At 42.9% G+C, this 17,143-nt stretch overlaps 2 protein-coding genes across 2 annotated transcripts; both read left to right on the plus strand.

Annotated features, from left to right (window-relative positions):
• The first annotated feature begins 8,794 nt into the window (after nt 1–8,794).
• On the plus strand, nt 8,795–10,518 carry LOC122781020. Its single transcript, XM_044044510.1, has one exon. The coding sequence runs from the start codon at nt 8,797–8,799 to the stop codon at nt 10,516–10,518; it is 1,722 nt and encodes a 573-aa protein (XP_043900445.1). The 5' UTR covers nt 8,795–8,796.
• A 1,439-nt stretch (nt 10,519–11,957) lies between these two features.
• On the plus strand, nt 11,958–14,448 carry LOC122780316. The gene is made up of 2 exons (XM_044043174.1): nt 11,958–13,997; nt 14,363–14,448. Exon 1 carries the CDS (start codon nt 11,999–12,001, stop codon nt 13,550–13,552), a length of 1,554 nt encoding a protein of 517 aa, XP_043899109.1. The 5' UTR covers nt 11,958–11,998; the 3' UTR covers nt 13,553–13,997; nt 14,363–14,448.
• Nucleotides 14,449–17,143: the final 2,695 nt, after the last annotated feature.

A 17,143-nucleotide genomic window follows, 5' to 3' on the forward strand; every position in this document is an offset into this window, starting at 1 on the left:
CTCCACTGTATCAGGTTTCCAGGACAGTTAGGTTTATTATAATACGACAAAGGTGGAACTGTTAGGGTGTCTATCTAGTTACAATACTGTTTATTCAGGGGGAAACGCTGGGTTAGAAAAGAAATGGTTTGCAGATGTCACTTTTTCTTACTCCTGTTGCTTCCATGACGGAAACTTCTGGACATTCAAATTTTCACGTTAGTTTACTGATATTACTCAAAAGGTACTTCGTCTAATTTCACTCCAGCATGCTTATAAGTGGCAATCGTTTGTGTGCAGTATGTATGAATGGATGGTTTTGTATGCATGTGTGTGTGTGTGTGTCTGTTTGTTTGGATGTGCTGACTTTGTCACCAGGCCTTAAACACCCCACATCCCCACACCCCACCCACCGCCCGGCAATCACTCCACACCTTTGTCGCTACTGCTCAAGTCGGTCCTTTTTGCTGTTTATAACAGTGTGTATTTATTCTATATTTTAAGCTTGTAAATAAGAAATACGGTGTAAAATCTATTTTAATTTATATGCACTTGCATTACCTGGAAGTGGTGGTGTGTAACGTGTAGAAGACTCTGGATTAGAGTCTCTTTATAGATGTATTCTTATATAGTTATATACTGTTCATATATATACACAAATATATATATGTATATATATTTGTATATATAGCAGAGCAGCAGCTAGACATGATGTTGTCACATGGGAACCTTGTAACTCGTAAGCAACCTCTTTGTTTCATGTAACGTCAGACGAACATGAAAAGACTTATTAATATTATGCATGAATATTAAACCAAAAAGGTTCTCACTTACAGTAAGCATCGTTTTTGAAAAATCTTTTCATATAATATCTGAAAAATTCAAGTCTCCTTCTTGCATTATTTAAATTTGTGTAAGATAATAAGTAAGCTCAGTTGCATTCTTTGGAAAAAGAAAATGGAAAAAAACATCTGTCCTCCATTTTGTGAATTAAGTAAAGACCTCCTGAGTTCTTTTTGAAGGTACAAGGTTTTCATCTGACAGCAGAACTTTTGGTAACCCAGAGGAAACATAGAGGATGTGTTAAACTGCAATAGGATATTGGAAATAGGATAAAATAGCTTATTCAGATTAGACTGACAAACACAACACAAGGCGATTTAACACACCTGGTGTAAACGTGGACGAGAATGGACAGCATTGGTAGCATGCTAGGACACAGACCTGAGTCGTTCTGAATTACCGTCATGATTAACACATAATCTTATGTATCTGATTGTGATAACGTGTGAACTCTTTCTGACCAAACTTGTTAGCGGTTTTGAAATTCAAATTTGTCAGTATTAACATTGTTTATCTATGTTCAAGCTTTTATTGGTCCTAGTTGTGTCCAAAATGGATAGCCAGACTTAGCACTATCTGCATGAAAGATGGAGTTTTGTTTTATTTTGATTTTGTTTTTTTAATTGTCAATAATATGTTCACCAGTCCACCAGTTATTGCAGGTGGGTTATTAAATGTTTCACACAATGTATGGTATTATATTGTATATTGTGTTCAAAAATAAATCTGAAATACCTTTTCTATGAAGTGATTAAAAGTAAAGCATGAATATATGTTCTGTCGTTTCTGTCGTTTTCTCCTCAAAAGCTCAAAATGTGGTCGACGTCACGCTTCCGCTGGGTCCTCATGTGTTTGTCATGTTTCATTAGGCTGATGGAAAACTCAGCACCTGGGTCTGGTGCCTGGGTCTAGCATGTAACACAGTATCAACAGTAAAAATCACATAAGAGACATGAACATATTTCTACTGACCCAAAACAATAACAATCACTCTCTCAAGGGACTCTTTTGTTCAGAAAAATGCTATATTATATTGTTATAGAATACAATTCAATGACAATAACATAACAGAAACACATTCAAATTGATTCTGTCAATAAAAAATTGTAAAGAAACAAAAGCCCCAAAGTTTCGCTGCACTCTTACTATAGCCTAGCCTAAAGGGACGCTTTTAGAGTACAAGTACAAGTTGAAGTCACTAAATAAAATATTTACAATATTAAGTAAAAGTCTTAAAGTATATGACATTTACTTAAGTATTAAAAGTTATTTTCTGGTATAAAATGTACTTAAGTTTTAGTACAAGTATTTTAAAAAGTGAGGAGTTAGGATTGAGCCACGGTAGCTCAGTAACAGTTGTGGGTTCAATTCCTGGCTCTGCTAGTCTATATGTGTCCTTGAGCAAGACACTTAACCCCATGTTGCAGCGAGTGAATGAGCGAATGGCAAAACTGCAGTGTAAAGCATCTCATCAAGACTAGAAAAGCTCTATATAAATACAGACCATTACCAACTCTTCTTCTTCTGATTTTGTTTGCTAGTAACGAGTAACAGAGAGAGTTAGAGGAAATGTGGTGGAGCAAAAGTGAAAGTTGCTAGAAATATCAATAACAAAGTAAAGTACTGATAGGTCAGTGTTGTGCAGTAACAAAGTATTAGTTTCCTAATGGCCGTGCTGCGTAAGAATAAGACTTAGTTCATTCAATTCTTATGTTTGATAACTGTGATAATCCGACATTACAACATCGTGGTTGTAAACTCCCACAGTAAAATTCCCACAGTTATTCAACCACAATCTGAATTAAAATCAAGTTCAGTTCTGTGGGGGGAAAAAACCACCAAACCTCCAGTCCGTCCTGGAGAGAGAAAAGAAAATGAGATGATATCATGGTGTGTATTAGCACATCTGTACTATGTTACTCCTCATTCTCTTTGATGTGCCCTGCGTTTGCAGCATCACCATCACAGAGGTTTGGCTCTAATGAGCAGAGACAAGAAGAACACTGTGTGACACGGACTCGGCACAGGCCACACACACACACACACACACACACACACACTAGGCCGGCAAACACAACTCCTTCTCACATATGTTGAGAGATTTATGCGCACAGACAACGAAAAACACCTCCTCCAACTGGATATCATCATGCTCACAGTGCAAATGTCACAAAGGATTATTTTCCCACACACACACACACACACTCAAATTCTATTTCATGCTTTGTGTTCTATTTCACTGGAGGCCTGGGAGAAACCTCTGCTGCAGTGAACTGATGTGACTTTTTTTTCAATGGGTTTTAAAGGACAAACACTTTCCGAACAATGTCCTCATGGAAAATACAAAAAGCCTCCTGTATTTTGACAGACAGCGCCACAGCAGCGCTATAACTGCCAAACTGTCTAAGTCATTGAGCGTCTGCATTTCACATGGATTCTGTGAGGCCAACACATGTCTCATGTCTCGTAATGTGAGGGCTTGTGTTTTTGCAGTGCTTTTATTTTGTAGTCTTTCCTGTTTTCCTGGTGCTGGTTCATGGACTTCCTGGCAGGTGCGGTGATTACTGGCTGATTGCTCATTCAACTCACCTGTGGCAGCTGTTGTTGGCTCACTGAGCGCTGAAGCTCCAGTCTTCTGCTCGCTCGTCGCCAGATTGTTGGTTATCCATGTGATACAACTCTGACCAAGTGGTAGAAGTTGTTTTTTTTTTCCCAGTACTAAGTCTAAGTCGTCTACTGTGTGTTTTTACTTGCCATTCATGGAGTACACAAAGGTGTTGGACCACCACTGCCTCTGCCTAAAGCCTTGTCCCTGGAAACACCAGCCCTTGTTTTATCCCTGCACTGGACCGGTCAGTACTTTGTGTTCTCCTCTAAAGGATAAGTCAAGTTTAAGGACTCTCTCAAAGGATTTTTTAATAACACTTAAACTACACACAAACTTGATATTTACATATAATAATCTCCCTTAGGTGCTAATATTTCTCCAAAAATCATGGACATCATTTTACAGGAAGGTTGAACAAAGGTTTATAAACATTTCTAGAGAAAAAAAAACGAACTGTAATTCTAATCTATTATTTATGTTATGCTGTCTGTTTAGTTCCAAGACTAACCATCAGCTGGGGTCTCATAGGACGTCCCCTCAAACATTATCTGCAAATGATGTGGTTGCTAAGCTGTTTTATTGCAACACTGTTATGGTGGTTTGTTTAATATGTGGGGACCAATGTACACGGCCGAGGTGAAAAGGCAACAATGGTTTATGAAGCAGTATTTCCATGAATGTCCATGTGACTGAGAGTCTGTGGGCTAATGTACAGTGGAGCGATGAAACACAATATTATCCAGTTGGTAATTTCTGTTTTATTTTACTATGTGTGGGTTTTGTGAAAATTGTATGTGTTTTAAACATTATTTTTCAAAATCAGTGGTTAGCACGCTTGCCTTTGCAGCAAGAAGATCTGGGTTTGGAACGAGGGCCTTTCTGCATGGAGTTTGCATGTTCTCCTCGCGTGTGGGTTTTCTCCATGCTCTCCGGTTTCCTTCCACAGACTAAAAACATGCAGATTTGGGGATTGGGCAAATTGGACACTCTAAATTGACCATGTGAGTTTGTCTCTGTGTCCCTGTAATGTACCCCACCGTTCACCTAATGTCAGCTGGGATTGGCACCAGAGACCCTCCATGACCCCTCATGGAAGATAAAGCGTTAGAAATGAATGAATGAATGAAGACACAATATAGTAAAAGTAAAAATCATTACTGCTTGGATTTATGGCTTAAGAGACAATAATCAAACCTAATTTAAAAAAAAAGAAATCATGCTTGTTCAACGTTCCTGCATGACCCTCCATATTCAATTTCATAGTGATCCATGATAAGAGCTCTACAGCAGATTACCCTTGAATCCACGACAACCTTGTTTTAAAGGAGAAACATGAGTGAATTATATCACCACAGTCTTTTTAATTTATTTATTGCCTCTTTTTTTTGTCTTTTGGCTCCATGAGTTGTCATATATGCCCACGGAAATATATTCCGGTCTCCTCATGACACCTATTTATATCTCGTGCATGTGCACTTAAAATGTCCTTTATACAAATACACTTGTGTTCCTCCACCTCTCTGCCCCACTATCCCTGTCCTATTTCCCACTGCGGATGTCTCTGCTCATCGTGCCTGTGACAAAATTACTTTGATTTCACTACTTGCGTAAATGTGACGAAAGACCGACTAACATATGGGACACCAGGCGTCCGCTGTCGACGGCCGAGTTATCTGAAAGAGCTTAAAATGGATCACATCATTCCCACTAGTACGACTGAAGTAAATGACACCACAAAGCTCCTCCTGTGTGGCTCAGAGGAAAAGATGAGGGATATTTGGGACCAGGAAAGGAAACGTTAGCTCAGGAGATAAAGGAGAACTGTGTCATCTTGAGACAAAAAAGGGAAAGGCGAAAAGGAGTGTAAGGGTGAAGTGATTGACCGCCAAATAAATTCACTTAGAAGGTTTGTACATCACAAAGTTGTGATTGATTTATCGGATTTTGAAATATTTTTCTGGTTTATGGTTGGAAATGTATAATGCACAGAGGGAGTCCACTCAGAAATGATACTATATATCTATTTTTCAAAAGTCGGTCCATGTGAGATGTTTCAGAAACAACACTGGTAAGTAGGGATGGGAAACCGTATCGGTTAGTATCACTCGGTCCAATACTGGTCAAAATCACTGGATTGGATATTGGACAGATAAAAATGTAGAATACATATATATACTTATACATATTATGCACAGACTCTAAAAATGTGAATATAAACGCATTTTAGTCATGAGTCATGTTTTATGTTAACAGCTTCATACGTCCATAAATAGTCTAAAATGACAAAAACTAAAACTAAGTATTTACAGAAAATAAAGTAGAGCAACTGTTCTTTATACACTAATTACAACTAACTCATTTTAAAAACAAAAAGTCAAAACTAAATAAAAACTAATGAAAAATCCCAAACTAATATAAACTCGGTACAGTATAACAGCATGGTCCATCTACTTTAAGGAAATGAAGCATCAATGACTTCATGATCTTTTTTTTAACATCTTGGCTTACGCTTGTTATGACTGTGCAGGGTTAAACATCTCTTTGAATGCAAATGATGTGGCCCCTGCTTCTGCGTCACTGTGGTTTCAGAGCTGTCTGTGGGAGCAGCTGGGTCAAACACTGCTGCAGCTTTTCTCAGAGGAATACACTGTTAAAAATGACAGGCCTGCCTATTGATTTTTAGGCAACGAAATATTGAGCTTTTATTTTAAATAGGCTGATGTGTCCTCCAGTATTATCATTACAAAAGCAAAACTGAGCGATGCAAACAAATACATTAGCACAAGGCTAAAAATCCAGGATAAAGGCAACTTGATGCCCCTCGTTTGTCCCCCGAGGCTGCATTAACTTGTAAGTGAAGCAAGTAAATCAGCCTCATGATGGATACATGTGGCTATTTATATCCCCCGAGTCAATTAGAGGTGAGATGATGAAGTGGCTGAGGGTTCAGAGAAATGCCACTGACAGCCTGTTTAAAGAACCTCGTCGAGTACTCGCTGCGCTTGTAGTGGGTCTGAAATAGCCACATATAGTTTATTATGTTAACAGACACCCCCCTCTTTTTCATTGTAATATTTGAACCTTTATAAAGACAGTTTTGCAGAAAGCACTGCTACTTTGCACCAGTAGAGGGTGCTATAACACCAGTGGGTTCAGGCAAACGGCTTCCGCTCTGCTTTGCTCGGCGCATGTTCAGATAATAAACATACCGAGCAGCAGTAGTGGAAGCTAACAGCTCTCGTGTTGTGTGTTTGGATCCACAGGTTTGTAAAATGTACTATTTGTACAGTTCTGTTCAGTTCAACTATGTAACAACATATAAGCGAAGCTATGAAGTAGAGCTAAGCATTGTATTATGTGTAAATATGTATTTTATTGCCTTGTTCACTTCCGTCTGCAAAAGGTCGGTAAAACAAGAATGAGTGTATGTGTGTGTGTGAGCCGTTCCGACCATAAACGTTGCTGGCCACTAGTTATTGTCTGTTAATACTATTCTGAACGTAATTGGTATGATTTGCAATGTTGTATATATGAAATGTGATGTGCTCAGCGCATGTTCAGATAATAAACATACCGAGCAGCAGTAGTGGAAGCTAACAGCTCTCGTGTTGTGTGTTTGGATCCACAGGTATTTATACCGTAGCTCAGCCACTCAGTGCACGCTGCCTGAGGGGCTCATGCTGCCGGACCAGAGACCCCTAGCTCTGGCGCCGGTAACATTTGGGGGCTCGTCCGGGATGATTAGCATTTCTGCCTAGTGACGTGAGTGTCGTGACAACGAGAAACGGTGCACAAAGTTTCAGGGAAGACTGCTGCAGTCCAGAGCGTCATCCAGAGAGCGGGAGTCACCAGAGTAACGCCAAAATGGCCACAGTCACCCCACGGCGAATGCTGATCTTCAAGATCCAGAAGAATCTGTCATATTTGAGTCCAGACCAGCTATTGGCAGTCGTGAGTTCAATAGATGATGGCAGCGAAACTCACGATATTCCAAATTTGAGTGAACCAGAATTGTATGACCTGATGGTGGATTACCTCAGGAGTGAGAAATTAAGTGCTATGGAAGATGAAGGTATGTCTCAACTCCTTGTCCTGACTGACATACTGAATGACCTGCTGGCCACAGACCCCGGTGGAAGTGAAGCTTGCCAGACTGCGCCAGAGACAGGACAGCCAGTGGAGGATTCATCACCCCACCAGGAGCAGCTATCCACTTCATCTCGTTCTGACCATCACAACACAGTCACACAATCAACAACATCCACACACAACCACAACATTTCCACACAGCCATTGCCGGTGGACAAAGACATTCATTCCCTTTCACCTCCATCATTGGACAAAGATGCACACACTAACAGCCCATCACAGGACAGAGACATTCATACTTATCCAGCACCTTCACGAAGAGACGGTGGACGGCCAGCAAGGAACTTTGACACTGCCACAGTCACCAGGGCTTTCACCGCAGGCGTTGATGGATCTCCCCATGGTAGAGTGAGTCTGGCGTCCAGCATGGGAGATCAGGTATTGAGGGTGAATGATTTTGCAGCTCTGCTCCCACGCAGAGAATTCAAGCTACATGGTGGACAAATCTCTGATGTTGGGTCTGATATGTCATACAGTAACCTTTGTAAACAAATTGAAGAAGGTATACTGGAAGGTTTTACTGAGTCAGAAGTGATGCGTACTGTGATGAAAATCATCAAACCCGGTACATTCAGAGATATGTTGACAAACAAAAATGATTTAACTGTTGATGAGCTCAAGCGGTTTCTCCGCGCACATATCAGGGACAAAAGCAGCACTGAACTTTTTCAAGAGTTAAGTAATGCTAAACAACAGGACAAAGAGAGTCCTCAGCAATTTCTGTATAGGCTAATGGGTTTAAAGCAGCGCATTTTGTTTGAGTCACAACAACCTGGTGCCGAGTTTGGCTATGACAAAAGGCTGGTTCAGGGCACCTTTCTCCACACTCTGTATCAAGGTCTGAATGAGAAAAATAGCCATGTTCGTTATGATCTAAAACCTCTTCTCACAGACTTACAGGTTAGTGATGACTTTCTTTTGGACCAAATCACTAAGTCTACCAGTGAGGAGACAGAGAGACTCAGACGCCTTGGCACAGTAGCTAAGAACCGACCAGTGACTGTGAGCCCCGCTCAGCTTGACTGTAGTGACTCAACTAAGCAGACTAGAGTTGACACTGAGTTACAGGCTAACCGTACTGCTATTAAAGAACTGTCTGCCCAGGTGTCCTCCCTGACCAAACAGCTGGCCCAAGTGGTGAAGCCTGCTGACACTGCCATCCCTGTGACCACACACTCAGCCCAGCCAATGCCACCAACACCTGAAGCCCGCGGCAGATGCCGCAACTGTGTTCAGCAGGGCAAGATGAGTTGCCCTCACTGCTTCGTATGTGGCCAAGCTGGACATCGGGCGGTCGGCTGTCTTCAAAAGAGGATGTCGGGAAACGGGATGAGGTCACTGGAGAAGGGCAGCCAGTGACCGTGACAGATAAGGAACCCCCAGCCCAACCCAGCATGTCTAAGGCAGCAAGTCCTGTAAAAACAAAAGCACAGTGTCAACCACCAACAAAGAAACGCTTAGCACAGCTCATAGGAAAGCGATGTATGGTATCATGTACTCTCAATGGTGCTCCTCTCCAGATGTTGCTTGACTCAGGGGCTCAAGTGACGATGGTGGGGAGAGACTGGATGGAAGAAGCACTCCCCGGTGTCAAAATCCAGCCACTTGAGTCCCTCCCTCTCGATGAGCCGCTGGTGATTTCTGCAGCAAATGGCACAGATGTCCCCTTTGATGGATGGGCAGACGTTGAACTCCAAATCGGTAACAAACACTGTGGATATGCCACCATTCAAGTGCCAATGCTAATCAGCCAGAACTGTCTCCACTGTCCTCTCTTAGGCAGCAATGTGTTAGTTGAGATCATCAAAGAACAGAGAAGTGATGTTGATATTTCTGCTTTATTAAAAGAAACCTTAAGTATAAATGACAATGCTGTTGAAGCCCTAGTTTTTGCTTGCCAGACACTGACCCCAGGTGAGACAGCTGTAGAGTGCAGTGTGAGAACAGGGAAGGCGGGTTCCACCATTCCTGCAGGGCAGATTTGTGAGGTGAGGTGCAGAGTCAGGGAATGGCCGAGAGGTGGGGTTATGCTCTTCCAACCTGATGTAGTGGGTAACTGTCCTGAGGGGTTGGATTTGTTTCAGGCCTTAGTTGATGTTCCAAGTGGGTCCACAAAAATTGTGAAGATACCAGTTCAAAACCCCACTAAACATGTCATCTACCTCCCTAAGAGAACAGTTTTAGGAACATTAGAAGAAGTTACTGAAATTAAACCAGTAAACTGTTTTCCAGGTGGGTTAGAACCCATGTCTCCTAACACTGTTAATACATCCTCAGCTCAGGTTAGCACAGACAGGCAAAGAGAAATAAGTGAGAAAAACAAGACAGAGGACACAACAGGCCAGAGATGGCGCCCCCCTGTTGATGTGTCGCATCTTGAGAGACACGAACAAAACATAGTCAGAGACATGTTGTACGAGGAGTCGGATGTCTTCGCCAAAGATGATTGTGACATTGGGTGCATCCCAAACCTGCAACTGAAGATCCATCTGAAGGATGACACGCCAGTGCAGACGTCCTACAACTCTGTCCCTAAGCCCTTGTACAAAGAGGTGAAAGACTATGTCCAAAATCTGCTTGACCAGGGCTGGATCAGAAAGTCCACTTCTTCCTACTCATCTCCAGTGGTCTGTGTCAGGAGGAAGGACAAGAGGTTGCGTCTGTGTATTGATTTCAGAGGCTTGAATCGGAAAACCATCCCCGACCGCCACCCTCTTCCACGCATCCAAGATCTGTTAGACAGTCTGGGGGGGTACTCATGGTTTTCCATACTCGACCAGGGCAGTGCATACCATCAAGGCTTTGTCGATGAGAACTCCAGACATCTGACTGCCTTCAGCACACCCTGGGGCCTTTATGAGTGGACCCGTCTCCCATTTGGTCTAACAAACGCTCCAGCGGCTTTTCAAAGATGTATGGAGGGAGTTCTTGGTTCTTGACGGGTTAAGGGACGAGTGTTGTTCTCCATATTTGGATGACATTCTCTGTTTTTCTAAGACTTTTCATGACCATGTTGAAGATCTGAGACGGGTGCTCTGTCGCCTGCGAGAGCATGGTATTAAACTGCGCCCAAACAAATGTGAACTGTTTAAAAGCCAGGTCAGGTATTTAGGACGTTTAGTGACACGTGAAGGTGTTCAGATAGACCCTAAAGATATTGAGGCAGTTCAGCATTTGAAAAAGAAAGAGCCAAAGAATGTGGGAGAGGTCAGAGCCCTCTTAGGTTTTTTAGGCTATTACAGAACATTTATACAGGACTTTTCTAGGATAGCAAGACCCCTCTTTCAGCTAATAGAGAGTCCTAGTGAGCCTAGCCAGAGAGCTATCAAGGTCAAGTCAAAAAATACTACAAGTGGTCAGCTTTTATCCAAAACACCTGTTTATTGGACACCAGATCACAGTGCTGTAGTATCACGCCTGGTGGATATGTTAACCAGTCCACCCATTTTGGCTTATCCAGAGTATGACTTACCTTTTGTACTCCACACAGATGCCTCGAACGAAGGTCTGGGAGCTGTACTCTATCAACAGCAGGGAAGCAAGCTCCGGGTTATTGCTTATGGCTCCAGGACACTCACGCCTGCTGAGAAAAACTACCATCTCCATTCTAGCAAGCTTGAGTTCCTGGCGTTAAAGTGGGCAATCTGTGATAAATTTAGAGATTACCTCTATTATGCCCCCACTTTCACAGTATACACCGACAATAACCCCCTTACATATGTTTTGAGCTCAGCCAGGTTAAACGCAGTCGGGCATCGTTGGGTGGGTGAATTAGCAGACTTTCATTTCACCATCAAATATCGACCAGGCAAGTCGAACACCGATGCTGACACCCTGTCAAGACACCCAGTGCATCTTGATGGTCACCTGACAGAGTTCACAGAGACAGTGTCCCCTGATGTAGTCTCCGCTGTCTGGCAGGGAGACAAAGCTGTGAAAGACGGTGATGTGCCATGGGTCGCTGCATTACAGCTGCAGTCAGATGTTGGTGACGCACACTTTGGAGGCACCCCAGTTATCACCCCAGAGAGTGTCAGAGCTGCACAGAAAGAAGATGCCCCTATCTGGGAGGTGATAAACCTAAAGAACAGTGGATGGAGGCCTCAGGATAAAGACAAGAGACAAATGGGACGAGAAACACGCAGACTGGTACACGAATGGAACAGACTCAGACTGGACAAAGGGATTTTGTACAGACAGACAGGACAGAGGAAGCAGTTGGTTCTCCCCAGTAAACTGAAGGCCACCGTGTTAAAACATTTACATGATGACATGGGGCATGTGGGCGCCGACAAAGTCATACATTTAGCACGAGAAAGGGTTTATTGGCCTTATATGCAACAGGACATAGAAGATTATGTCATTCGCCAGGGTCAGTGTGTTAAACAAAAACATCCTACCCGACCAGAGAGAGCACCTATGGGTTCTATAACAACCAGTGCCCCATTTGAACTCATCTCAATTGATTATTTACATCTTGAACAGAGTAAAGGCGGTTATGAGTACATTTTGGTCCTGGTAGACCACTTTACTCGGTTTGGTCAAGCTTATGCCACAAAAAACAAAGCTGGCAGAACAGCGGCTGAGAAAATCTTTTATGACTTTATCCCTCGCTTTGGGTACCCTGAAAAGCTGCATCATGACCAGGGCCGGGAGTTCGAAAACAGTCTCTTTCAGAGACTCCAGCAGCTCGCAGGAATTTCCCACTCCAGAACCACTCCCTACCATCCACAGGGGAATCCTGTCGAGCGCCTGAACAGGACACTTCTACAAATGCTCCGCACTCTGCAGGAGGAGAAAAAAACAGAGTGGAAGGACCATCTACCTCACGTTGTCCACGCATACAACTGTACGAGACACGAGGGAACAGGTTATTCACCTTTTTTTCTTCTTTATGGTAGAGCTCCACGTTTGCCTGTAGACCTTCTCTTTGACTTGAAACCTGAAGAGGAGTCACGGTCCAGACAAGAATATGCTCAGCAATGGGCTTCACGCATGCAGGAAGCGTACAAGATTGCTTCAGAAAACAGTGGGAAGCGTTCAGCTAAGGGAAAGAAGTATTACGATCAGCATGTTAAAGGTATTACACTGCAGCCTGGAGACCGTGTGCTGGTCAGGAATCTGTCAGAGAGGGGTGGTCCGGGGAAACTTAGAGCTTATTGGGAAAAAAAGGTTCATCGAGTGGTTGAAAAGATGGGAGACGGACCTGTTTACAGAGTTCAACCAGAAACAGGAGAACGCACTCTCCGTGTGCTGCATCGCAACCTTCTGCTACTTGTTAATGATTTGCCTTTAGAAGTCCCACTGAGTCAGTCCGCACTGAGAAAGAGACAAAGACAGACAGACTATCACAGAAGCAACAGAGAGACGGTGGAGCAGGAGCCTGAACACTCTGAGGAAGAAGAGGAATACACCTATTGCCTTCGAACAATTCCTGTATATAGCAGGAGGAGAGTCAGACCCGCAAGTCCTCAGTCTAACCCACCAGATGAGCTCCGACCGATAGCCCCAGAGTTTCAACCACGGAGACAGGTAACAAATATGTCTCAAAAACAACAACAACATGATACTGTCACCGTCTTAGATCCAGTGCAGATACCAGACCAGCTGGCAGCTGTCCCACCACCAGATCAGGAAGTGCAAGAAGAACTCAGAACTGATGACACTGTGGAGGAGGCTGATTCAAGAGAGCAGGAGGAAAATGATGAGCCTGCAATGGAACTGCCCGAGGAGGAAGTGCAACCTGTGAAGAGGTCAGCTCGAGCACCGAGACCTCGAGAAAGGCTCACATATGACCATCTTGGACAACCATCATACCAGTCTTGGGGACCAGGTGCAAGCCTGATGTTCGCCTATGCCCCTTACCCCACGTCTCATCTTCCATTACCCCTCAATCCATGTCCCATACCCTCCTTTTACACAGCTGTCCCCGAACATTGTTTCTACCCTGCACAAGCAGTGTGGACATGCTAGAGACACACAAAGACTTGAAGAACAGACGAGACCAGACTTTACTGCACACACACACACACACACACACACACACTTCCATTGACACACACTTACGTTGACAATTGGACTGTTTTGAGACATTTTCTTTTAAGATTTTTGTTAGTTTGGTTCTGGATGTCGGAGACATCTCTTGAAGCAGGGGAGAGTGTAGTGGGTCTGAAATAGCCACATATAGTTTATTATGTTAACAGACACCCCCCTCTTTTTCATTGTAATATTTGAACCTTTATAAAGACAGTTTTGCAGAAAGCACTGCTACTTTGCACCAGTAGAGGGTGCTATAACACCAGTGGGTTCAAGCAAACGGCTTCCGCTCTGCTTTGCTCGGCGCATGTTCAGATAATAAACATACCGAGCAGCAGTAGTGGAAGCTAACAGCTCTCGTGTTGTGTGTTTGGATCCACAGGTTTGTAAAATGTACTATTTGTACAGTTCTGTTCAGTTCAACTATGTAACAACATATAAGCGAAGCTATGAAGTAGAGCTAAGCATTGTATTATGTGTAAATATGTATTTTATTGCCTTGTTCACTTCCGTCTGCAAAAGGTCGGTAAAACAAGAATGAGTGTATGTGTGTGTGTGAGCCGTTCCGACCATAAACGTTGCTGGCCACTAGTTATTGTCTGTTAATACTATTCTGAACGTAATTGGTATGATTTGCAATGTTGTATATATGAAATGTGATGTGCTCAGCGCATGTTCAGATAATAAACATACCGAGCAGCAGTAGTGGAAGCTAACAGCTCTCGTGTTGTGTGTTTGGATCCACAGGTATTTATACCGTAGCTCAGCCACTCAGTGCACGCTGCCTGAGGGGCTCATGCTGCCGGACCAGAGACCCCTAGCTCTGGCGCCGGTAACACGCTCGCCCCAGTGATGAGGGAACAGGTATAGACACGTAAGGCAACACTTCCTCTGTGTTAACAGTGCGAAGACAAAATCTCAGTGTTGCATCTTTACAAAGATGAGAATGTGAAATCTCAAACATGCTGCTGTACAAAACCACTGGTTCAGGTGAGGTTTAAAGGCTTGGTGTGTGACATCTAATGGTGAGAGCGCAGAATGCAACAAATGAAAAAAGCTCATCAGAACGACAGTGGCCTGACCATAACAGGAAGTCATCAACAATCATTGTTGACTTATCCATCCAGATTATGAGTTTCCCAGTGATACAGATGTTTTAAAGTTGGTTGGGAATAAGCTTACGCTTTAAAATGTGAAATGCCTACTCTGAGTTTTTCTCTTACTGCAGAAGGAAAGTGGCAGTACAAGGTGGCAGCTCTCATATAGCAAGGCATATAAAAGGAATATTTCTGAAGTGAAATAAACCAGTGGTGATTGCTCTAAGACACCAAGGGAAGATCATCTTATGTATGCTCAAATATGTGCTGTGTTTTATTTACTGTACATTTCAACACTAAAAATGCACTAGAACGTGTAACTAGTTCATTCAGAATCAGCTGTTTATCACTGATGACACAGAATAGGTTTTTTTTCCACTGTGGTGAGCTCAACTGTGTTGTCCCTTCCATGAAAGCTCGGCTTCTCTGGGAGTCAATGGAGCAGTGGGTGGGGCGGAGCCAGGTTTTGATTGATAGCATTGGAGAAACAGACGTGAGAGCAGAGCATTTTCTGCCTCCGTACTGTGTGGATTTTGAGAAGGAAGTTTGCAGAGAAACAGCTGGTTGTTTTTCATGTCTACACTGTAAATAAAAACAGTAAGAATTGATGTGTTAGTGACAGGGCCTGAAATGAGCTTCCCCTTTTTCAAAGACCAGCAACCACCACTGGCACAAACAAGCTTATTGGTAGAAGATTTATAATAATGATATATGATAACAGTAGTTCTTGTATTTATAGCCAGATTTTCACTCATTCACACAGCATCTTGCATTCATCCACATAGCTTATAGATGCTGTCAGGAAATCTGTAAGAAGGCAACAAAAACAAACGGAAAATGTAGGGTAATTCTGTACAGGACTAAGACCAGCCAAGCCAAAACAAGGAGGGGCTTCTGAGGCTGTCTGGGTACAAAAGTCTGACAAAACATGAAACCATACTTGACTTTATCAGCAAAGACATTGCCCTAATTTACATAGTTGAGGAAAGGTATAACAATGAGTGTCATTATCTGGATATAGATTTTTGGTAATGTAGCACAACTCTACTTGTACACATGATTCCATACAACATGTTATCAGTGTACCTGTGTTTTTACTGCAGCACAAGGATAAACATATAAACAAAAACTACTAAAAGTGTTGTGAACTATACAGCGGTGGGAACAGACCGAGCGAAGACGGGACAGAAATTATAGAGTTTGCTCTGAGTGTTTCCAGAGGCCACAAACATAAGCCAGGAAGCAGACAGAAAACAGAGACATTTTAACTGCGTCCAGTTAAACGTGTCAACTTTTGTTGGAGTTGCTCTGTTTATCGAGCTAAAATGTGGTAAAGGATAATGCAATGCTTGCAAAAGAAAATGGAACAGTGGCCAAATTCACACTGGACCCAGTCTTCTCACAAGAACTGTTCTCTCTATTAAAACTCTTCATTTCAGTCACTGTTATATAAAACAACTGTGCAATCGCTTTCTATTGAAAAAGTGTGAATGAATAATCTTGTCCGATCGCAAGAGTGGGGATTGTGTGTTGTCTCCACTTTCACAGTGGTTTCTATTTACCTTCTCTCTGCTTCTTCCACAGCTGTGTCACTGAGCCCTATGGGTATATTAATCTAACCTTTACAAATCATGTGTTTCTCTCACGCACTCCTCCCAAATCACAGAGGTCTGCAGCACATGGGAACAATTCTTGGTTTGCGTGAGAGTCTGTGTGATGACACAGGCGCGCGCGCGCGTGCGTGCGTGTGTGTGTGTGTGTGTGTGTCAGTGTGTCAGTGTCAGTGTCAGTGTTCCCTCCATTACTTCCAGTAATATGCTGTACTTCTAGAGAAGTTATTGCTAATGGCAGTCATATACAGGTCAACCACGGGCCTTGATCTGGGGCTGTGCTGTTTTGGAACTTTTTGTGCTGCCCTAGTATCAAAAAAAAGAAAAAAAAGATCCTTTTAAGATGAGAAAATAAAAACAGTTTGGTGTTTGTGGTTGCTGTGCAATACTGTTCACACATGAAGACACACACACACACCAGCTACTTCTTTAGATATTACATGTACATGTGTAGCTCATCTGCTTCAACAGTTCAACGTGCTGTGCATCCAGAGATGAGTGATTTCTATCATTTCCAACCAGTCTGGTCATTCTCTGACCTCTGGTATGAAGAGGTTTTCACCCAGAGGACTGTCTGACGCTAACTGAATATTTTACCCTTTTCAGACCCTTATCTCTAAACTATATAGAAAGGGATGTGTGTGAAAATCCCAGTAGATGTGCAGTTTCTGAAAAGCCTGTCTGGTTTAGACAGTTATGCAGTATTCAATGTGACTTAATGTGCCCTTCTTCCACCTCATTCTGATGCTGACTTCAATATGTCACCTTATCGACTGAGAAGCTGCCTTGTTGGCACAGTGGAACAGTGGTTAGCACTGTTG

This window comes from Solea senegalensis, linkage group LG14 (assembly GCF_019176455.1).
Source record: "Solea senegalensis isolate Sse05_10M linkage group LG14, IFAPA_SoseM_1, whole genome shotgun sequence".
Classification (NCBI taxonomy): domain Eukaryota; kingdom Metazoa; phylum Chordata; class Actinopteri; order Pleuronectiformes; family Soleidae; genus Solea; species Solea senegalensis.